Raw genomic sequence first — 24,497 nt, 5'->3', positions numbered from 1 at the left:
TTTGCCCTTCTTTTTCTTCTTCTTTGCTCTTCTTTATTCTTCTTTCTTCCTCCTTCTTCCTCTTCCTCTTCCTCCTCCTCCAGCAGAATCTTGTTCTGTCTTCCTGGTGGCAAGAGTGCAGTGGCTCACTGTCACTTAAATTTCTAGGCTCAGGGGATCCTCCTGCCTCAGCTTCCCAGGTATCTGAGGCTATAGATGGGTGCCACATACTCGGCTAATTTTTAAATTTTTTTGTACAGATGAGTTCATGTTATGTTTCCCAGGCTAGTCTGGAATTCTGGACCTCAAGCAGTCCTCCCACCTCAGCCTTCCAAAGTGCTTGGATTATAAGTGTGAAGCACCATGCTCAGTCTGCATCAGTGATTTTTTTTTTTTTAGATTTATTTTTGAGAAAATGCTAAAGAAAAGGGAGATGACAGAATAATATTTGTAAAATTAAATCAACTGTGAAAGTACTAGCTTTTAGGCTCGGCGCCTGTGGCTCAAGCGGCTAAGGCGCCAGCCACATGCACCTAAGGTGGCGGGTTAGAGTCCCCAGCCCGGGCCGCCGAACAACAATGATGGCTGCAACCAAAAAATGGCCGGGTGTTGTGGCGGGCGCCTGTGGTCCCAGCTACTTGGGAGGCTGAGGCAGGAGACTTGCTTGAGCCCAGGAGTTGGAGGTTGCTGTGAGCGTGATGCCATGGCACTCTACCCAGGGAGGATAGCTTGAGGCTCCGTCTCAAAAAAAAGAAAGTACTAGCTTTTAGCAACTAAGTGGAGGCTTTTGGGTCTTCCCTTAAGAATTTTCATCATAAGTGGCTCTTAAAGAATTATATAAGGTCAGTAAAACTCAGATTTTTTGTTTCTTCATTTTCTTTTGTAGCAGTTTCTTAAAGTATAAGGACTGTTTTTTTCCCCTTCCCAAAGTTATAAGCTGGATTTTGTAGGGATGTAGGTGATTACTTTATGAAAATGCATGAAAAACCTTTGTTATATGTATATTATGCAGTGGCTTTCACCACTATTTACAAGTGGTCAAGAAATAAGTACTCTATGAAAAAGATATTTTGCAACTAGTCAGTTAGTGCCTTTACACTAATTATTGTAAAATGGTAAAAACTGTTATCTTTTTTTTTTTTTAAATAAAAAAGACCCCTTAGTAAACTGGTAGGATTAATGAGGTAAATGAAGAATTCTATAAAATTAATGAGAGTCTAAAATAAAAGTTTAGAGTGAGTTAAAAAAAAAAAAAGAATGAAATGTCCAGTTTAGTGGTGATCTAGGCCTAAGATTGAGTATTTGATATAGGCTATATTAAAGCAATAACATAAAAAGAGTGAAAGTGTTTTTAGCTGGTATAAGCATTACATAAGTAAGAGGTAAAACTTTTCATTAAACTTGAGAGGACAGCTGATTTTTATTAAAAGGTTATAAACTGGAAATAAACATCTTTGTATCAAAATACAATTCAAGAAAGAGTACAGAATTTACACATATCATGAAGCAGAAATGGTAAATAGACTATAGCATCTTCTGAACAGACCCTTATATGACATTCCTAAGAAGACTGTATCAGTAGCCAATGATGCCTTTATTTCTAGGTGGAAGAAGCTCATGTAATTGAGTTGTTAGTTATAGAGTGGAATGTGTGAAGAATAAAAAATATACTAACTCATATTGGAAGAAAATGCCTTTGCAAACTTGTCTAGGAGGAGACAGGGGTATATCAGAATTTATTGTCAGTAAATACATAATGAGTTTTGTGTATTGTAGAAATGTAGTTGATCTTATAATTAAATAGTGTCTGTCATACTAGCATGCTAATCCTAGGGCATTGAAGTTATGGGGATCATTCTTCTAGTCTTTGTACTATATTGTTAGCCACATGTTTAAGACTGAGAAAGGTCTGTGCAATAGAATTTTTTAAGAATTGTCTATGCAGTATATTGTAGGTACTGATTTCTATTTTTAATACACATAAACTCACTGTCTAAAGCAGTGGTTCTTAACCTGTGGGTCATGACCCCTTTGTAACAATGAAAATACATCACGGTATTAGGAAGGTTGAGAACCGCTGGTCTTAAAACATTATTTCTATTTAAATTTTTCCTACTGATCTGGGTAAGTGAATGCATGCCACCTGAGACATTGTATTATAATATCCAGTAAGGAGAACAGAGATAAATATCTTTTTGTTTGAAGGATTATAGTGAAATAATTTATTACTATAGTAGTTTTAGAAATGAATATATTTCACATGATTTATAAAAATAAGTAGAAACCAGTATGATTCAATGTACATAAAATAGGTTGGAGTGATTTCTTGTATGTTACAGTTAGCTATCATTTCTTTTGTCTAAGTATGCATTTTGGTTAACATATCTTCTGGGAAAAATATAGAACTTGAATATAACATAAGTAGATGGCTAGGTGTGGTGACTCTTGCCTGTAATCCCAGAACTTTGGGAGACTGAGGCAGGAAGATTGCAAAGGCCAGGACTTCAAGACAAGCCTGGGCAACAGAGTGAGACCCCCATCTCTAAATTATAAAAATGTTTTCATAATTACCTGAGGGTTGTGGCTTAATGCTTATAGTAACAGCTACTTGGGAAGCCATGGTGGGCAGATCCCTTGAGGCCAGGAATTTGTGACTAGCCTGGGGAACATGATGACACCTTTTCTCTAAAAAGAAACAGTAAATGGGTATATGTGATTAGAAGTTTATATTGTAATAGGTTATAAGAATTATGAAATGATATTAATACTTTAATATAAATTTAAAACATTAAATATATGGCCATTTCAGTGTACCTGTTATCCTAAATGTTGTTTGTCCATTTTTAACATCCTTATGTCCTTTTGTTTCATTTAAAAAATTAATGACTTCAATTATTTGCATGTTACATTCATTCCTGATGATCAAATTATTCTCAAGAGAAAAATAAAATGATAATCAAAGACAAATACAATTTATAGTTCTGGTAGATCATGTTTATTTAGCAAATACTTATTGCAAGGCCATGTGGTAGAAATTGAAAAATTCGTACTTCAATCATGTCACTTATTACATCTACCTTATAAAGACATATAGGATACTATAGCAACACATAGGACTGTTTAATTTTTGATTTTGATGCTGTTTTGAGAATTGGATGTGGGGCCAGATGTATCAAAAAGACTTTATAGAGAAAAGATCTTTTAAACTGTTAGATCTGAGAAGGAGGATAAGTAAGCCCTCTCAAGAGGAGGATGATCCCTGTATGAATTTCTGACGAAAAAAGAGGCATGCCACTTATGAAGAAATTAAGAGTATGTGTGTTAAGAAAGAAATGTTGAGAAGTGATTCTAGAGAGAAAAGTATCCGTGGGCTAGATCAGGTAGACTGTTAGCCATGTCAGAGAGCTTGGACTTTATCTTAAGAATAATGAGAAATTATGTAATGCCTTTTAAGCAGGGGACTGATCCGTATTTCAGAAGAATCTCTTGTTGCTTTGTGGTGAATAATTTGCAGAGGCACTAGAATGGATATTGGGAGACTAGTAGTTCTGGCAAGCCTTCGAGTGGGTAGTAAAGGTGGGCATATATTGTTGCGAACATATTTTAAAGAAAATAAGAGAATCTGTATAAAAATTGTAGACTATATTAGATGAGAGAAAGGGAGTTCTAAGTTTCTGGTTTAGTGTTTAGATAGGAAATATAAGAGGAACAATAGTTTTGAAGAGGGAATGTAAGTTATTCTTGGATGTGTTAGGTTGAGGTTCCTGAGAGGCATTCATGGACAGAGATAGAGTAAATCATTGGGTACACAGATATACTAATGTATTATCTGGGGTAGCAATTTGTTTTATGATTGGTTGAGGATGTTGCCATTTAGTTGGTAACTTCCAATGTTTTTCAGCTTTTTAAATCTCATGGCACACTTGAACCTATAGTTCAACTTCTGTGGCATATTTAAACTATGTTGATAAAAAAATAAAGAATATGCTTACTGTGCTTTGAACTTCTTTTGAAAGTAATTTAATCAATGATCTGTAAAATTTTTGTGGCATAGCTAACTAAGATCCTCTTATGGCACACTGGTTGAAAATCGCTGGTCTATATCCTTTTAGCTTGTTTCTTTGTAGTTCTGGCATACTAAATCTTTTATTACATTCCATTCACTTTTAAACTTGCATTGCCTGTTGCTTGCAGTCTTCTTTCCTATTCTTTGTCCTGATGAGTTTGTAACTTTTTAACTTATCTTTGTAGGGGTATTTTAGCTGAGAGCTGAAATTGAGTTTAATGTGCTAGGGAAGCTCAAGACGGGTTTCCCTTAAGCAGAGATCAAGTAGTTCTAGTTTAGGAATGTAATTTATTTAAGAATGTGATCCTAGGGATCAGGAGAGAGGGATATGGGAATAAAAATGGCAAGATTAGGCTCAGTGCCTGTGGCTCAAGCAGCTAAGGTGCCAGCCACATATACCTGAGCCAGTGGGTTCGAATCCAGCCCAGGCCCGCCAAACAACAATGACAACTGCAACCAAAAAATAGCTGGGTGTTGTGGCGGGCACCTGTAGTCCCAGCTACTTGGGAGGTGGAAGCAAGAGAATCGCTTAAGCCCAGGAGTTGGAGGTTCCTGTGAGCTGTTATGCCACAGCACTCTACCCAGGGTGACAGCTTGAGGCTCTATCTCAAAAAAGAAAGAAAAGAAAAGTAAAGAAAAGAAAAGATTGGAATACCTGTGCAAGAATGAATAACTGAGTTGAGTACTGGTTGCTCCACCCTGTGGGACCAACTGAGAACCCTTATGAATTGTGTCTCAGAACCATCTACATTGGGGAAGAAAGGAGGATTTATCCATCACCCCAAGGATTACCTGCTTCACATGATTATGCGTACATAAATACTGAGCTGAAGCTTGCAAAGGCCCCAGTTTGAAACTAGACAAAGTGTAATGGAAGTATTAATAGTAACAGCACTGTTTGCGGCAGCCATGCTAGAATAAGAGCTGAGAGTAAGATGATTTGCCATGGTGTATAAGTAGTGTCCAAAGTAGACCTTTAATGAGAATCTCCCATTAACATAGTTTTGGATACAGGAAAAATATAGAAAACATAGATATACATTAATAAATATATTAACAAAATGAACCTTCCACCCAAGTTCAGAACTAGAAGAATACTAATACTGTTGCAGCCACGTTCATGTTACTTTCTTACCATTTGCCTTCTTCTGGATATAACTGCTATCCAGAATTTTAGTTTTATAATTCCCTTTCTTAAACAGATAGTTTTATAATAAATATGTTTTTATAAGCAATAAATTATTTAGCTTTTCTAGTTTTTTATTTTACAGAAATACTAATACTAGTATATTGTCTTCTGTGATTTTCTTTTCCTTCAACAATATACATCTAAGTTTCATTCACCTTGTTGCTTGTAGTTTTCTGTTTAGTTGCTATATTAAATTATATGACATTAGGGAAGAATGAGGAATTATTTAATTGATACAGAGATTCAGATGGGAAAAGTTCCAGCAGTTGTTTTGATGGTTTCATAACAGTATAAATGTGCTTAATGCTATGGAATCAAACATTTGAAAAAGTTAAAATGGGGCTGGGTGCAGTGACTCATGCCTCTAATCCCAACACTCTGGGAGGCCGAGGCGAGTGGATTGCCTGAGCTCATAGGTTTGAGACCAGCCTGAGACAGAGCAAGACCCTACCTCTAAAAATAGCTGGGCATTGTGGTGGGTGCCTATAGTCCCAGCTACTTGGGCAGTTGAGGCCAGCAGAGAATTGCTTGAGCCCAAGAGTTAGAGGTTGCTGGGAGCTATGACGCCATGGCACTCTACCAAGGGCGACAAAAAAAAAAAAAAGACTTTATAAAGTTGTATACATTCTACCATAAAATGAAAAGAATGGTGCAGAACAAATTGCATGGTTTTAGTGGGAACTAGGATGTTTGTTGCTTAATGAGTACAGAGGTTCGGTATGAGATGGTGAAAAAGTTCTGGAGATAGATGATGGAGAGGTTTGTACAACAGTGTGAGTTTACTTAATGCCACTGAATTACAAACTTAATTATTAAAATGGTAAATTTTATGCATATTATACCATGATAAAAAATAACTTGGCACTCATATGCCACAAGTGATTTGAACATTCACATGTCAGTGGGTATTTGGGTGGTTATCAGTCTTTTTACTGTTATAAATAGTACTTTGTGCTTTTGGCTCTCTGAGCAGCACCACCATGGTTGGCAAAAACAAATATTTTACAAAAGACAGCAAAAAAGGAGCCAAGAAGAAAGTGGTTGATCCATTTCCTAAGAAAGATTGAGATGATGTGAAGGTACTTGCTATGCTCAAAATAAGAAATACTGGAAAAACACTGGTCACCAATTCTCAAGGAACCAAAATTGCATCCGATGGCCTCAAGGGTCATGTGTTTAAAGTGAGTCTTGCTGATCTGTAGAATGATGAAGTTGCATTTAGAAAATTCAAGCTGATTACTGAAGGTGTTCACGGCAAAAACTGCCTGACTAACGTCTATGGCATGGATCTTACCTGTGACAAATTATGTTCGGTGGTTGAAAAGTGGCAGACTATGATTAAAATGCATGTTGATGTCAAGACGACCGATGGTTATTTGCTTCATCTGTTCTGTGTCGGTTTAACTAAAAAATGCAACAATCAGATACGGAGACATCTTATGTCCAGCACCAACAGGTTCACCAAATCTAGAAGATGATGATGGAAATCATGATCAGAGTGTTTAGGACAAATGACTTGAGTGAAGTAATCAATAAGTTGATTTCAGACAACATTGGAATAGACATAGAAAAGGTTTGCCAATCTGTCTTCTCCTTGATATCCTTTTAGAAAAGCAAAAATGCCAAAGAAGCCCAAGTTTGAGTTGAGAAAACTCTTGGTGCTTCATGGTGAAGGTAGTAGTTCTGGAAAAGTTACTGAAAATAATACAGGTGTTAAAGTTGAATGAGCTGATGGATATGAACCATCAGTCTAAGAATCTGCTTAAAATTCAGACTTTTGGCTCGGCGCCTGTGGCTCAAGTGGCTAAGGCACCAGCTACATACACCTAAGGTGCCAGATTCGAATCCAGCCTGGGCCTGCCAAACAACAATGACAGCTGCAACCAAAAAACAGCCAGGCGTTGTGGTGGGTGCCTATGGTCCTAGCTGCTTGGGAAGCAGAGGCAGGAGACTTGCTTGAGCCCAGGAGTTGGAGATTGCTGTGAGCTGTGATGCCACAGCACTCTACCCAGGGGGACAGCTTGAGGCTCTGTCTCAAAAACAAAACAAAACAAAACAAATTCAGACTTTTAATAATGACAAATTTAGGGTCCTATTTGTAAAAAAAATAGACAAAAATATCCAAATGATGCTCCTTTAAACATACTCATACAGTTTTCTGGTTCACTTATAACTAAACATCAAGGATACATACTTAGTTGTAGAATTGCTAGTTCAATAGAAAATGCTCATGTTAGTTTAATAAAATAATCTAAAACTGTTTTTCAAGATGGTTGTTCTAGTATATATCCATATTTCTTTTCCTAAATGCTCTTTATAAATTTTGTGTTTTATGTATTACAAATATTTTCTCCCCACTCACAGCTTATATTCATTTTTTAAATTGGTGCAGTTTAAACCAAGATTCTCATATTTAGTATAATTAAGTCTACTAGTGTCATTTCAGTTGGGTTACAAATATTTGCTCCCAACTTGTAGCTTATATTAATTTTTTAAAATGATACAGTTTGAACAAAATTCTTATATTTAGTATTATTAAATGTATTCATTTTTTCTCTGTGATTTGTCCACTTTATAACTTTTTTTTTTGCAGCTTTTGGCTGGGGCTGGGTTTGAACCTGCCACTTCTGGTACATGGGGCCGGTGCCCTACCTTTGAGCCACGGGCACTGCCCCACTTTATAACTTATTTAGGAAATTTTCCCCTTATCCCAAGTCATGTATTTATCTAGATTTTCTTCTGAAATTTTCTTTGTGGCTATCACTAGTTCATTTGCAAGCTATTCTTCACAATTGTTAGAATGTCTGTGATCACATGCAGATACATCTTGAATGAATTTCATCTTATAGAAATCTCTCCTGGCATTTTTTTGATCTGTACCAACCTGGAAGATTTATTCTGTAGATTTACTGCACAGATAACTATTGATAGATTTCTTCATCTTTATATTGGGAGTCTGTATTAGCATTCTGTTTGGCATCAATTGTTTTCTGTTTCTTACTCTTTTAGTTCTACTTTGTTATTCTTAAAGAGTATATATCCTCCAGTAGCTCCCTGAAAAACTTTACATAGGAAGAAAAATGTTTTGATTTTTTTGCATAGCTAAACGTGTTTATTCTTCCCTCCCATGTGTAATAATTTCACTATGTATAGAACTCTCGGTTGGAAATAATTTTTCTACAGTATTTTGAAGCCATTATTATACTCATGTTGTGTTTTAGTTCCAGCATTGCTGATTCCTAAGCCCTTGTTATGAACAGATTTGCTGAGATATAATTTACATACCACAAAGTTTCATCCATTTCAATTATGTGATTCAGTGGGGTTTTGGTATATTTATAGAGTTGGGCAACCATCCCATGATCTAATGTAGAAAATTTTAATCACACTAAAAAAGCCCTTCCTATCCATTAATTTCTTCCCATTCCCTACTTTGACAAGCTGTATGCAACCACGAATCTGCTTTTTGTCTATATTTTTTTACCTATTACAGAAATTTTATATAAATATAATCTTACAAAATATGGCCTTTTGTGTTAGGCTTCTTGCACTTAGCATGGTGTTTTATGGATCATTCATGTTGTACCATGTGCCTATGGCTGAATCATATTTTGTTTATTCATTTCTCAGTTGACAGACACTTAAATTGTTTCTAGATTTTGGCCATTATGAGTGAATAATGCTGCTGTCAACAGTTATGTACAAGTTTTTATGTAGGCATGTTTTCTATTCTTGGGGGTACATACCTATGAATGAAATTTCTGGGTCACATGGTAACTCTTAATGTTCACCATTTTGAGAAACTGCCAAACTGTTTTCCAAAGTGGCTGTAATATTTGCATTCCCATCAGTAACAGATATGGGCTCTTATTTCTCCATATCCTTGCAGGATTTGTTATTGCCTGTCTTTTAAATTATTGCTGTCTTGGTGAGTGTAAAGTATATTTCATTGTGGTTTTTCTTCTTCTTCTTCTTTTTTTTTTTTTTTTGCAGTTTTTGGCCAGGGCTGGGTTTGAATCTACCACCTCTGGCATATGGGGGCAGCGCCCTACTCCTTTGAGCCACAGGCGCTGCCCTATTTTACTGTGGTTTTTATTTGCATTTCCCTAACACCTAATGGTGGTCAGCATCTTTTCATGTGCTAGGTGGTTATTTGTATAGGCATACCTTGGAGATAATGTAGATTCAGTTCTAGACTCCCACAATAAGGTGGATATTTCAGTAAAGCAAGTTACACAAATTTTTTGGTTTCCCAGAACATAAAAACATTATCAATACTGTAGTCTATTAACCATGCAATAGTATTATGTGTATATACCTTAATTTAAAAAATGCTCTAACAGTGTCTGAGCCTTCAGTGAGTTATCTTTTTTGCTGGTGGTGGGTCTCGCCTTAATGACTGATTAGGGTGTGTTGGCTGCTGATGTTTGGGGTCTCGGGGACAATTTCTTAAGATGATGAAGTTTGCTGAATCGATTGACTCTCCTTTTCATGAAAGATTTTTCTGTATCATGCAATGCTGCTTGATAGCATTTTATTGCCAGTAAAACTTTCAAAATTGGAGTTAGCTGCTGCTTTATGAATTATATTTATGTAATATTCTAAATCCTTTGTTTTCATTTCAGTATGTTTACATTATCTTTACCAAGAACAGATTCCTTCTCAGACGCTCATTCTGCATTTTATTTATTTTTTTTTTTTTTGAGACAGAGCCTCAAGCTGTCCCCCTGGGTACAGTACCGTGGCATCACAGCTCACAGCAACCTCCAACTCCTGGGCTCAAGCGAGTCTCCTGCCTCCGCCTCCCAAGTAGCTGGGACCACAGGCGCCTGCCACAACGCCGGGCTATTTTTTGGTTGCAGCCGTCATTGTTGTTTGGCAGGTCCGGGCTGGGGATTTGAACCCGCCACCTTAGGTGTACGTGGCTGGCGCCTTAGCTGGTTGAGCTATAGGCGCCGAGCCACATTCTGCATTTTATAACCAGTCATTTTATTAAATGAGAAAAATGTAAATGCGTACATAATTACCTTAAATTCAATATTTACTCTTCTTCCGCTTTGCATGACATGTTATTTTAGGGGCTGTTTTTTTTTTTAAACAGTCTCACTTTGTCACCCATGTTAGAGTGCCATGGTGTCAGCCTAGCTCACAGCAATCTCAAACTTATGAGTTCAAGAGATCCTCCTTCCTCAGCTCCCTGAGTATCTGGGACTACAGGTGCCCACCACAAGGCCCATCTGGTTTTTCTGTTTTTAGTAGAGGCAGGGTCTTGTTGTTGCTCAGGCTGGTCTCGAACTCCTAAATTCAAGTGATCCTGCCCCCCCTTGGCCTTCCAGAGCGCTAGGATTATAGACATGAGCCACTGTGCCTAGCTGTATTTACTGATTTTTGATGGTTTAGTACAACACAATGAAAAGACAAGATTTTCAAAACTGCTTATCAATAATAGGCACAATGTTTCTGTGACATTTGTTGAATCAGTGTTCAATGAATGGACATAATAAACATTCGTATAAATATAGACAGAGGTGAATATGCTGATATTTATTTCTTTTTAAAATATTTATTTGACCCATAAGTATTGTACATATTATGGGATATAGTGGGATCTTGCAGTACATGTACATACTGTATAATGACCAAATTTGCATATCTATCACCTCAAGAATTTATCATTTTCTTGCAGTAGAAACACTCAGCATTTTCTCTTGTATATATTTTGAGATAATAGCATTTATTTACTAGGCTAGAGTATAGTGATATGATCATAGCTCATTTAACCTCAAACTCCTGTGCTGAAGTGATCTCCTTTGTCAGCCTCCCAACTAGTTGAGACTATAAGCATGTGCACCCATGCCCAGCTAATTTTTTTTTTTTTTTTGAGACAAAGCCTCAAGCTGTCCCCCCGTGTAGAGTGCCGTAGCATTACAGCTCACAGCAACCTCCAACTCCTGGGCTCAAGCGAGTCTCCTGCCTCCGCCTCCCAAGTAGCTGGGACCACAGGCGCCCGCCACAACGCCCAGCTATTTTTTGGTTGCAGCCGTCATTGTTGTTTTGGCGGGTCCGGGCTGGGGATTCGAACCCGCCACCTTAGGTGTATGTGGCTGGCGCCTTAGCCGGTTGAGCTATAGGTGCTGAGCCTGCCCAGCTAATTTTTAAATTTTTTGTATACATGGGATCTCCTCCTGTTGCCCAGCATGGTTTGAAACTCCTATCCTCAGGTGATCCTCCTGCCTCCCGAAGTGATAGGATTACAGACATAAGCTACTGTATGCAGCTGTACAGTATTGTTAATGTTAACTGTAGTCACCCCACTGTGTAATAGAAGAACAGAACTTACTCCTACTGTTTAATTATAACTTTGTACCTATTGACCACCTCCCCTCATACCCCAGTCTCTGGTAACCACTGTTTTGTTTACTACTTCTATGAGATCAGCATTTTTAGATTTCACGTATAAGTAGGATCTTGATATCTGTCTTTCTATGTGTCGCTTATTTCACTTAACATAATGATCCTCCAGATTTGTTCATATTATCACAAATGTCAGAATTTTCTTTTTTGTGACTAAATATTCCACTGTGTATACACTTGTATACCACATTTACTTTATCTGTTTATTTGTTGATGGACTGTACAATCTTTATCTGGAAAGCTCTCCATTAACTCTTATGTTACAGTCACTGATAATTTTGTCTATTTTGTTCATTCTCATGTCTCTGGTATCTAATAGTGTTCATCCCATAATAGGAACTTGATAACTTTGTTGGGTGTGTAAGGGAGGAAGTTAGATGTCTATGATGGAATAACCTATTAGGATTATAAATTTCTGCAATAGCATTTCCAAGTTTTAAAATCTAACAAAGAGAAAGCTATTATATTACATTTAAATACATTATTTATTGATTGTTGAATAACATATTTGAAAATTTCAGCTACCTGGCACGCCCATCTTTATGCACATTTATATGTGCATATGCCAAAATCCATTGAAACATTTTGTTCCAAATGAGTAAAAGGTTAGTCCCAATTGATTGGTAATCACTCTGATAAAATCATATTTTTGCTGGTTTAGCATTTTTTGTAAATTTTAACATAAATATCTAAAGTTTTATTTAAGCAAGATATTGTTAATTAGAGATGTCTTAATTAACTAAAGCAAATTGATACTGTATTTTTTACAGTGATACATTTGATATTGCCTGGAATGGCAGAACTGGGATTCGCCAAAGCAGACTATCAAGTACCACCTCCTTGCTTGATAAAGATGGGATATTTGCGAATTCAGCTAGTAGCAAACTCCTGGAGAGAGCTCATGGAATTCTCACGTCAGTATTGATCAGTGATGTGGATTGCTTTTTTATGACTAATTTAAAATTTCTGGCTAAAAAAAGGAAGAGGGCTAATTTCTGCCTAAAAAAAGTAAAGCATTATTTTCGTGAGTTGAATTTTGACTGAAGCAGTACGTAAGAGTATTCAGGTAGTAGTTGGAGTAGTGGAACTCCTGCATTACAAAGCTGGTATTTTTGACCCCACATAGTAACAAGAGAATCAAGGCTGAATATATTTATTATGGAGTTAAGTCTTTTATTTATTTATTTATTTATTGTTTTAGTAGAGAAAGAGTCTCACTTTATCATGCTCAGTAGAGCGCTGTGGCATCACAGCTCACAGCAACCTCCAACTTCTGGGCCTAGGCGATTCTCTTGCCTCAGTCTCCTGAATAGCTGAGGCCACAGGTGCCTGCCACAACGCCTGGCTATTTTTTTGTTGCAGTTTGGCCAGGTCTGGGTTCGAACCCACCACCTCAGTATATGGGACTGGCACCCTACCCACTAAGCCACTGGCACTGCCACAGGCGCTGCCCTGGAGTTAAGTCTTTATTGCTTTTCAGTACACCCTACTTTGGGGGAAAGAAAAAAGTTTTAGCACTTTTTAAGATTCCTTTTTACTACAGTTATCTTTCAATTCTGGCAGTCACAACAAATCGGCAAGAAGTTCCCCTGCTTACCCTACTATAGTTAGGTAACTTAGCTGAGTTTTTTTTGTAAAGGTATTTCCAGACCTGTAGTTTCTATTTCTGTTACTGTTATATAACACTTATCCAAGCTTGCCATTTCTGATTAATCATGGAACTGGTTTGAGGATATAGATGTAACCTTGCTTAGTTATTAACTAACATATTTCTTACCCTTCCCAAGCATATTTTTTGACCATGAACTAGAGGTGTGATCGAATTGTATTTCTTAATCCCTAAGTCATTGCTCCATAATATTAACAGGCTCAATTTTGTAAGTATTGCTTTATTCCAGCAATGTACATTAATTTGTTTAATCCTCATGACAACTGTTAAGTGGTAGGTGGTATTATTATTATTATTGTTTTACATATTATGTAATGAAACCAAGGATTAAAGAGACAATCATACCTTAGTAGGAATAGACTTTAGATTCTAGCCTGGGTCTTTCTGACTTTCTAGCCCATGCTCATAAGGATTGGGATTTGTTCTGTCTTTTTAAAGCCATAAAAATTTAAAAATAAAAAAGACTCAAGTATGCTGTTGAGTTTTGTAGATGAGAAAGATTGAATGGAAGGGAAGAATTTTTAATTACCAAAAATGGAAGATTATATTTCAGTGGAAAGTACATTTAAAAACAATGATGAGGGGCAGGTCCTGTGGCTCAAAGGAGTAGGGCAACGGCCCCATATACCTGAGGTGGTGAGTTCAAACCCAGCCCTGGCCAAAACTGCCGGAAAAAAAAAGGTGAAATTGAGGTATTTCATTTATAATCTTGAGATTACAGAAATTAGTCTTTTATAGATATAAGAAAGCAAAGCTCTCTTTAACACCCAAGAAAATGTACCTATATCTTAGAATGTACAAAATTATGTTAAAAAAGTTATGTTACTGATAATTATGGAATTACTATAGAATGTACAAAATTATATTACTGATCATCAGGCTTATAACTTCAATATATTACAGGGTAAGCATCTTTCTCCTCTTTTTCTTCTTTCCCATTCCTTCCTAAAGGTGCCTACTTGGTTGAGTCAGGTAGTGTTTTCATGTAGAAGACCTACTTTCTTAGAAATGAGTATATAGCCTGTTGTTTTGGTAGAGACCTTGAAATCATTCATCTCTATAATATTTTTTTAAATGGATGATTTATCTCTTTAGGAGAAACAAGAACTTCAAATCTAAGCCTGCCCTTCCAAAGGTGAGTATTATGAAAACATTTTATTTTTATTAGTGCCCTACTATGTAATTTTTTAATTACTCATACAAATGATCTTTATAAATCAAAGAGAAGAAATACCTTATTTATATCCAAGATAGTGACTAAATATGTGCACTTAGTTGAATCCCTTTTAGAAATAACATTGTTGTGAAATGAGCAAGCCTAATTGTTCAGGTAAATATTTGTAATTTATTTTTGAAATTAAGTTCATTAACAAGGTTATAAGTGACAAGATTCCTTCTTCAGAGGGGTACAAGGAGAGGAAATTTAAAAGAGCTGGCAGTGCCTATAGGTCAGTGGATAGGGCACCGGTCACATACGCTGAGGCTGGCAGGTTCGAACCCGGCCCAGGGCAGCTAAAACAACAGTGACAAGTGCAGCAATAACAACAACAAAAAATATCTGGGCGTTGTGGTGGGTACCTGTAGTGCCAGCTACTTGGGAGACTGAGGCAAGAGTCTCTTACACCCAAGAGTTTGAGGTTGCTGTGAGCTATGACGCCATGGCACTCTACCCAGGGTGACAGCTTGAGACTCTATCTCATAAAAAAACAAAAAATTCAAAGAGCTGACATACCGTTACTAATTTTTCAGTGATTCTCTAGTTCAAGAAATAGGAAAATGAATGTTATTATTCCTTCTACTTAAGTCAGCTTATATCTCCAAAGAAAATTTAGTGTACTGTGGGTTTTAATACTTCACTCTCAATAATGGGCAGACCACACAGAAAATAAGGAAATAGTACTTCACAGCATAATAGACCAAATGTGCCAAACAAATATACAGCAGCAAAATATATATATTCATTTCAAGCATGTATGGGACTTTCTTCAGGATCGATCATTTGCTAGGTCACAAAACAAGTCTTACTAAAATCTTATCAAGTATCTTTATCACCATAATGGAATGAGTAATAGGGCAAATCATGGAAAATTTGCAAATACTGTAGAACTTCTATAGTTGACCATTTCTCTACATCAATCACTTCCTTAAAGTAACCTAATTTTCATAGACTAGACATGTACCACATGTACTCAGTGAAGACTGACCTCTAGTATATTGACTACCTCTGTAAGTTACATCTTGATCACTTGGACTGTGACATACAATATTAACTTACTCTGTGTATTTTGAGCAATTGAATCCACTCTATGCCAAAGGCTAGAAGGTGTGGGCACTTTGCCCTTTGGCTGTATTATTTTTTTCTTAGTAAATTCTTTTTTTTGTTGTTTTATTATTAACATGTGCTGGTTTAGATCTACAGTCCTATTGTTCATCATGTGTTGTGGAAGATTTTTTTCAATGTGAAGGATTGGTCTGAATTGTATGCACATCTTAGAATTACTGAAAAATTTACTATTAATTGTGATGGGATGGCCTAAAGAAAGGAACTCAAAGACCTGACATTGAAGGAAAAGGTGAAGATCATCTGCGTTTTCTGGAAAGCAGCAGTCAGAAAGACAGCAGAACATTTTAGTGTTAGCAAGACCGCAGTTAGCAACATCCAAAAACATGAACATAAATACTTGGCGAGATGTGTAAGGAAAGCAGAAACCTAGAGCAGAAAAGGAGGAAATCTTCCCTTGCTAAAGTGAATGACTGACCCTATATTATACCTGGTTCAAACCAATGAGGGCAGTTACCACCTGAATCTCTGGGTGGATGATCCAAGAAGTTGGTAAAAAATGTGCACAAGAATTATGGGTGGCAGATTTTCAAGTGTTAAGTGGTTAGCTCAAGAAATTTAAACTGCAGCACAAGATGATCCAGAAAAACTTCATTGGTGAATCCAATGAAGTTCCAGTAGAAGTTGGGGAAGAGTTAATCAAAAAAATTTCTGGACTTTTTAAAGCCTTCAAAGATGACTTACATCTTTAACACTGATGAGTGTGGACTCTTTCTCAATGCAGTGCCTGACAGGAGCCTCATCATGATGGGTGACAAATGTAAGAGTGGGAAATTCCCAAAGAACTTTGTGCTATCTCAACTAGAGAGAAACTAAAGCCTTTGATGATTGGTAAATTGGCAAAGCCACATTTATTCAAGAACCTTATGCCCCAAAACCTCCCATCACTTGGAGATCGAACAAATGTGCATGGATGACTGGTGCCCTATTTGAGGAGTAGGTAAAGGGTATCGACTGAGAAATGAGGAAGAAGAAAAGATCTGTTCTACCGACAAGTAGACAGCTGTTCTGGCCACCTGCAAATGAATCATCTCACAAATGTGACATTGAAATTTCTGCCTCAGACACAACCTCAAAAATTCAATCTCTTGGCCCAGGCATCATCAAAACATTTAAAATGCACTGCTGAGCCCAGCTCCTTTAGTTGGTCATTACTAAATACAAACCTGTGTTTGCCTGAGGAAGCAACTTTATCTGCTGCATCAGTTAACGTTCTGGATGCTGTCCTCTGGATCAGTTCTGCTTCAGTAAAGTTTAGCCAGAAGCAATACAGAAGGGTTTTCAAGAAAGTTGGATTTGTCACAACTCAAGAGCATGATGTTTTGGCCCATCAGACAGTCCTTTTTCCATGGCAGAATTCAAGGGAGTAGATTTTGCTGTGAGGGAGATGAGGTGGCAACCTGTAATGAACCTGACCCAGAAGCCGTTTTCTAAGTAATACTGAACAAAGTACAGACCAGCATAAATGTGCATGAAGCAGCTGATGAAGTGGAAGAAGCAAGTGAGGATAACACACAAATTGCAGAGACTCCAAAAGAAGATTTCAGGCATCTGATAATGCAGTTGAAGTCATTTGTTGAGAAAAACAGATCCCTAATCTGAGGAATTTTTTTTAGTATATAGTGGAAGACCAAACATCCTCACCTCACTAGTTGAGTCCCAGAGTAAGTTCTCTTTAAGATGTAGTGATGACTTAGGTAAGGATGAGTGCTGGAGGAGGAGTTGGCTGAAGGGATATGGTAGTAAGGCTGAATTTTTCAGGATAGGTCAGAATTCTCCAACATCTTTGTCATTGCTGGGGAGCCTTTACATCAAAACCCTTGGCATGAGCACAGTCACTATTTAGTTTGTACATAAGTCTTTGAAGTGACACCTAGTTTAGGGTGATCAGACATCCCACTTTTGAACAATTTGTCCCGCGTCCCACGACATTTTAAAAAAGTCCCGATTTTTGGAAAGAATGCACGAACGGGCGGGAGAACAAGAAGGAAATATACAGTTTTCGGCTGCCATGTGGCTATTTCCTTAGAATATGAGTTTTATATTATTTTTGTTAATTTTATAATGTTAAACTGTAATAATAACAAATAATTGCTGAGAAGTGATTATCGAGAACGGCTTATCAAAGTTTACATTGTTGTCAGGCCCTGCCCTTCCCTGTCCCCTGTCCCCGCCCCCGCCCTGTCCCCCGGCCATGTTGTCCCTCCTTACTGATGTTAAAATCTGGTCACCCTAACCTAGTTGCTCCCTTTGGATAACAGGTTACCCAGTTTGCTGCAGACAAGCATCTACTTGAAATGAGAAGACTGTAAGACTGCTTTCATGGGCTCAAGTTCATCTTTCTATAAGATGATAGCTCTTCCCTTTTCTCTCTTAGAAGTTCTTCCCCCTTATAACTTGAAACTGTCACTTTCTTTAAATCTACTTTTTAGCATGACTTGATTTTTTAAACTACAGTTTTTAGTGATGTTTGCATCGTTGTGTTGTACATTTCTACTTTGGTAACTTGCTTGTCTCTCGAAATTCATGCCCTAAATGATTTTAGTGTGTAGCTCCCTTAGTAAATTTTTACAATCACTTAGGCTCAAGTCTTGGGAATTAAATTTTTTATTGCCCATTTCACACTCCTTAACAATAAGAGAAATGTCTTAGTTTGTTCAGGCTACTATAACAAAATATACTAATTAATTTATGAACAACAGAAATTTATTGCTCAGAGTACTGGATGCTCAGAAATCCAAAATTAAGTTTCCAACAGATTTGAGGTTTAATGATGGCTCATTCCTTACAGTTAGTTCCTTCACGTGGTAAAAAGGGCAGACAAGCTCTATTGGCCGTCTTTTAATAGCTATTTTTGTTTTATATACTTTAGTTACTTGATGTCTAACTCTTCCTAACTAGATTGTAGGGGAGCATATCAGGATGAGGGACTTCCCTAGAAGGACTAGGAAATGTGGGACTCCCCCAGGGGCAGGGGACTGTGCCTTGTGTTTTCGGTGTGTCATTGGTGTACCTTTTATAGCTTTGGCATTTAATTTAGTGTCTATGAGTCAGGATTCAGCAATTACTGTAGAAAGGGACTTAATGAGAGAGTTGGTAGTTATAAAATAATTAGAAGTCTTTAGAATTTAAACAATAGTGGAGAACTGAACCTAGCTGTAATCAGAAAGCTGGGAATCAGGAGGCTGTCATGCAGGTGACTTCCAGGCCCGTCCCTCCTGAGGTGTATATATCCAGCCAGACTGCAGAAGAGGCTGTAACTATTTGCTTCATCATGAAGCCTGATTTAGTATAGTTGTGATGATGTAATTGTTCAGCACTCTGCCTCTGGACACTCATAAAACTAGTGCCTGGATGCTGGACCATATAGAACTAAAGTGTATTTATTAAATGCATTTTTGTCAGTAGAAATAGTAGCTAGAGCCTCTGCCTCAGTTATACCTTCCCAGTTCACATGTAGGCATTTGATTAAAGAACTTTTTTTTTTAATTAAAGAACTTTAATCACATTCAGAACTCCAGAAGCAAGAGACTTTGGGAAGTACAGCTTAATTTCTAGCTTTCTAGGTTCTAGAGGAAGGTAGAAGGATAGTACGGATGTTTGCTCTCAATCTTTCACATTCATTACAATCGTGTAAGATAGAAAATGGTCATATAGAGAAGAAACAATGAAAACTGGCTGAGTATTTTTTTCTTTTAGATAAGTTTATGTGAACAATGTATTTTTTCTTTTAATTTCAGCACTTGCTAGAAGTAAATTCTTTAAAACATCTGACAAGATTGACCATACAGGACCGGATTACCAAGTCTCTTCTTCATTTGCACAAGAAGAAGAAACCTCCCAGCATCAGTGCCCAGTTTCAGGTTACTTCCTATTTTACTTATACCAAATAAGAATCATTGAAAGGGTAAAGTGATCTACAAAATATTTGAATGGAATATGATTCGTGTGACTGAAAAGCCATATTTTCCTGGTCATTTTGGAAAGGAATACTAGATATTTTAAAAGGTCAGATGCCTTTTTCATCCATATATCTTTGGATAGTTGTCTTCAGTGTGAGGAGAATGGGAGCAGAAAATTGACATTGTAAATAAAAGATACCTTTTAACTCTGTTACCCAAATGTGGTCACTGCTAGCATTATATATATATATTTTTCTACTTAAACCTCATGGCTTAGCTCAAGCAGCTAAGGTGCCAGCCACATACACCAGAGCTGGCAGGTTTGAATCCAGCCTGGGCCTGCCAAGGAACAGTGACAACTACAACCAAAAAATGGCCAGGTGTTGTGACGGGCGTATGACGTCCAGCTACTTGGAAGGCTTAGGCAAAAGAATTGCTTGGGCCCAGGAGTTGGAGGTTGCTGTGAGCTGTGATGTCACAGTACTCTACTACCCAGGGCGACAGCTTGAGGCTCTGTCTCAAAAAAATAATAAAAAGAAAAAATAGACCTGCTTAAAAGCAATCATATTGATTATATTGAAAGAATATTAATCCTACATAACTGAACTGCATGTCAGCAAAATATCTGCCATTCATAAAGGAATATAACAAGTTTCATAATGTAGAACATAATGGCTAGCAATCAGAAATCACTAGTCATGCAAAGAGTCAGGAAAAGAATAATCCATAACAAGGGGGAAAAGCAATTTTCAAAATAGTTATTATTAATCTTTTAAATATGCCAAGGAGATATAACAGAAACACAAATATGTTGAGAAAAGAAGTAGAAGCTTTTTTTTTTTTCCTGAAAGGCAGTGACAATGTCTCTGGATATGTCCTCCTGTAAGAAGGAGTTGTCATATGCCCTCTTCTGTTCCACTTCCCGTTGGAACCAATAAAGGCGATCTGTACTCTTAAAAATAAGAAAGACTCAAATTGAACTTTAGAGATTAAAAATATAATATTTGACCATAAAAATGAACCAGATTAACATCTATTAGTTCAGAATTAGTAAATTGGAAGTCATATTTAGTTTAAAATAAAGTTCCAAGGAGAAAATTATGAAAATAGCATTCAGTAAGTTGTGGGATGATATCAAATGGTCTTATATAGGTATAATCAGAATTTCAGGGAGAAAAGAGAAGAGGATGCAGAAAAATATTTGAAGAAATAATGATTAAACTGTGTTCTTATTTGATGAAAAAATGAATGTAGAGATCAAAGTATCTCAGTAAACCTTAATCAGAACAAACAAAAACACACGAAGGTACATCTATCAAATTGCTAACGCTATTTAAAAATAAAATCTTAAACATAGCCAGAGAGAGAAAAGAGACATTGTGTGTAATGAATATTATCAATATTATCAAAAACTATAAAAGCCAGAATACAGCAGAGATATCTTTAAAAAACCAAAAAGAAAAAAAAAATCACTTTAGAATTCTGTTGGTGAATATATCTTTTAAAAATGGAGGTTAAATACAGACCTTTCTCAGGCAAAAAAAGCTGAGAGAATTCATTACCAGTAATCTACAGTACCAAAAATTGTAAACATAGAAGAAAAATGATAGGAAAAACACATGGAAATTTGGATCTGCACAACACTGGAATAGTGCCAGAAGGACAGAAATGTAGTGAAATAAAAAATACTCTGTATCTTCTTTTAATTTCTTTAAAAAATTGGTTATAGAAAACAAAACTAGTAGTATGTTGTGAAGTAGAAATAAAATATATGACAAAAATGTCAAGAAAGAAGGGAAGGGCTAAGTGAAGGGAAAATTTTACTGCTGTAAAGTTTTTATCCTATACAGACATGGCATAACATTATTTGAAGATAGACTGTGATAAATTAAAAATGCATATCCTATAATAATCTTTAACAGAAAGAAGAGCTATAGTAATAAGGTAATAGCAGAACTAAAATGAAGTCATAAAATCTACTCTGCTCCCCACCCCCCAAAAAGGACAGGAAAAACAAAGACCAGACTGTGAAATAGAAGTAAATAGCCACATTGTAAACTGTGTATGTATTTTCTGTATTATTTCAGTGTTTTGGTAAATTCTCACCCTCATATTCTGAATCATTCACCCCCTCCTTTAAAACATTCCCTTTTGAGAGTTTGTCTTCTGTAAGCAAATATTAGTTTATAATGAGTCAATCCTTTTGGCTACCTTAAGTTAGGAGTGGGATAATGCAACTTGATCATGAAGCAAGGAACTGTGCAGTGTTTGTGTGTGACCATTTCATAGGCACCATATCTCTACTCAGTTCCTTAAGAGTAGTTTTCTGGCTTTCTCTTGTTATAGTAGGTTATGCACATGCTGTGGCTGTTACATCAGCTGAAACCTGCTGGTAAAACTGCTACCTGTCTCCTGGCTTGACAGGTATACTCAGCTGCCCAGGAGTCCATTGGTTGATGGGAAAAATAGCCACCATTATGTCATTAGTCAGCATACTCCTTTGCTCGAAGTGGTGGAAACTCTGAATTTTTCTGTCTGTGGCCTAAGCCTCTTTCTAACTTTGGGAATAAGGAATATATAGCATATGTTAAGTCAAAATCTTAATTCTCTATGAAAAGGCCCATTGATTTGGGGAAAATAATGTGCTTTTAGTTCTACTTTTGGAACTAAGAACTTAGTCATTACTCACATTACACCAAGCTGATATTTATTGTTTGAACATATCTCTGTGTATTAAGTTTTCTACATTACTTATGCATTTTATAATTGGAAGAAAACTGTCTAAAAAATGATAATTCTTGGCCAGATGGAGTGGCTCATGCCTATAAATCTTAGTGCTTTGAGAGGCTAGGGACAATGATAGCTTGAGGCTAAGAGCTCAGATGAGTTTTACAACATAGTGAGACCCCCATCTCTACAAAAAGTTAAAAAAAAATTTAGCTGGCCGTGGTAGTGTTTACCTGTAGTCCCAGCTACTCGTAGGCTGAGGCAGAAGGGTTGCTTGAGCCCAGGAGTTGAAGGTACATCAAGCTATTCTCACACCATTGCACTCTACTCCAGAGCAAACTCTGTCTCTAAAAAATTTTTTAGATGATTTGTTTATAACAGCAGGAAGCAAATTGGTAGTCATCGGGGCTGTGGGTAGAAGTAGTTATTGAATGCTAACGGGCATGGGGAACTTTTTGGGGTGATAAAAGTTCTAATACTGAATTATGGCAATGTTTCTAAAACTGTATAAAACTAAAACTCTTTAGTTCATAAACTACAATGACCATGTAGATTTTACTTCAATAAAATTATTTAAAACATAAAGTCACCATTAAGAGAATAAAAAGACAACCCACAGGATTCAAGAATATACTTTCAGATGTATTCAGAATACATCTGAAAAAGGATTTGTATAGGGGATAGATGAAGAACTACAAATCAGTTTTTTTTAATAAAAAAATTGTATTTACTTAGAAGCATTCAGAATATCAACAAAACAGCTGCAACTTTTTTTTTGCAATTACAGAATGGTATTCAGTTAGCAGAACAATTATTTCGTATAAGCTGCATCAGAGACAACTGCAGATGAAAAAACTACCATCCCCATATATAACTAATTTGTGCTGTGCACCAACAAGAACCTGCTTTAAATTTCCATGCCAATTTACAACCCCCATACTGTACCAGGCAAGGTTAGTGGCTATTGAAAATACCACCAGGACAGGGCTAGCTAAAGACACATTCGGTAATGTGTTAACTATACAAAAAAAGACACTGTACGGTTTAAAAACAAATCTTACACAGCCTTACATTTCAATTTTTTTCTTTAAAAGGAGTGAGTTGTGTACAGGGGGGTTAAATGCTTTATAGATAAGAAAAAAAAAACTGCGCCAGAACCAACTTATTCATCATCTTCATCTTCTTCATCTTCCTCCTCTTCCTTCTTTTTCTTGCTTTTTTCAGCCTTGACAACTCCCTTTTTCGCTGCATCAGGCTTTCCTGTAGCTCAGTATGCAGCAATATCCTTTTCGTATTTTTCCTTCAGCTTTGCAGCCTTCTTTTCATCAGGCTGCTTGTCACCCGCAGCAGTGTCATTCCACATCTCTCCCAGCTTCTTTGCAACATCACCAATGGATAGGCCGGGATGTTCTCCTTTGATTTTTTGGGCAATACTCAGAACAGAACAAGAAAAAGGCCGAAGGAGACCTCTTGGGTGCATTGGGATCCTTGAACTTCTTTTTTGTTTCCCCTTTAGGAGGGAGATAGGTTTTCATTTCTCTTTCATAATGGGCCTTCTCCGCCTTTGCCATATCTTCAGATTTTCCTTTCTCTTTAGCAGACATGGTCTTCCACCTCTCTGAGCACTTCTTAGAAAACTCTGAGAGGTTGACGGAAGCATCTGGGTGCTTCTTCTTGTGCTCCTCTCGACAAGTTTGCACAAAGAATGCAGATGATGACATTTTGCCTCTTGGCTTCTTAGGATCTCCTTTGCCCATGTTTAGGTATTTTTCCTCAGCAAGGCAGAGTCGCCCAGTGCCTGTCTGGCTCTCGCTTGCTCCGGCGCTGTCTCTGTGGAGCTCAATGTACTGCAGTGGCTGTGAGAGCGGGAGCCAGATGCTACAGATCACTTTTTAAGAAGACATTGTTATAGATAATGGACACAAATCTTGAATAGGCTACAAAGATGATTTCCAAAAGGCTAATATTCAAAAACCTCTTTAACATTATGATTCAGGAGGGAAATACAAATTAATACCACAAGGCAACACTATTACACAGTTGCCACCATGGCTGAAGTAAAGCAGACTGGTATTGGGGAGGCTGTGGAGCATCTAGAACTCTCATATAGTCCTGTTGAAATATAAATTGATAGAACCACTTTGGAAAAACAGGTAAAGGATAAGTATAAGAATGTTTATAGCGGCTCGGCGCCTATAGCTCAACCGGCT

General features: G+C 37.0%; 1 protein-coding gene across 6 annotated transcripts in view; it reads left to right on the top strand.

Moving 5' to 3' along the window:
• Positions 1 to 24,497, top strand: part of MYO9A (myosin IXA) — a 205,117-nt gene that overhangs the window by 88,766 nt on the left and 91,854 nt on the right. For all 6 annotated transcript variants that reach the window (XM_023510048.1, XM_023510049.1, XM_023510052.1 and 3 more), the window contains 3 exons: positions 12,419 to 12,562; positions 14,413 to 14,452; positions 19,399 to 19,521. In XM_023510048.1, the coding sequence (XP_023365816.1) occupies positions 12,419 to 12,562; positions 14,413 to 14,452; positions 19,399 to 19,521 (307 nt within the window). The remainder of the gene's footprint in view (positions 1 to 12,418; positions 12,563 to 14,412; positions 14,453 to 19,398; positions 19,522 to 24,497) is intronic.

The sequence above is a fragment of the Otolemur garnettii genome, unplaced genomic scaffold, assembly GCF_000181295.1.
Source record: "Otolemur garnettii isolate 467f Iridium unplaced genomic scaffold, OtoGar3 scaffold00011, whole genome shotgun sequence".
Lineage (NCBI taxonomy): Eukaryota > Metazoa > Chordata > Mammalia > Primates > Galagidae > Otolemur > Otolemur garnettii.
Note: the sequence above shows the minus strand (reverse complement) of the source record. Positions and strands in the feature narration are given on the sequence as shown.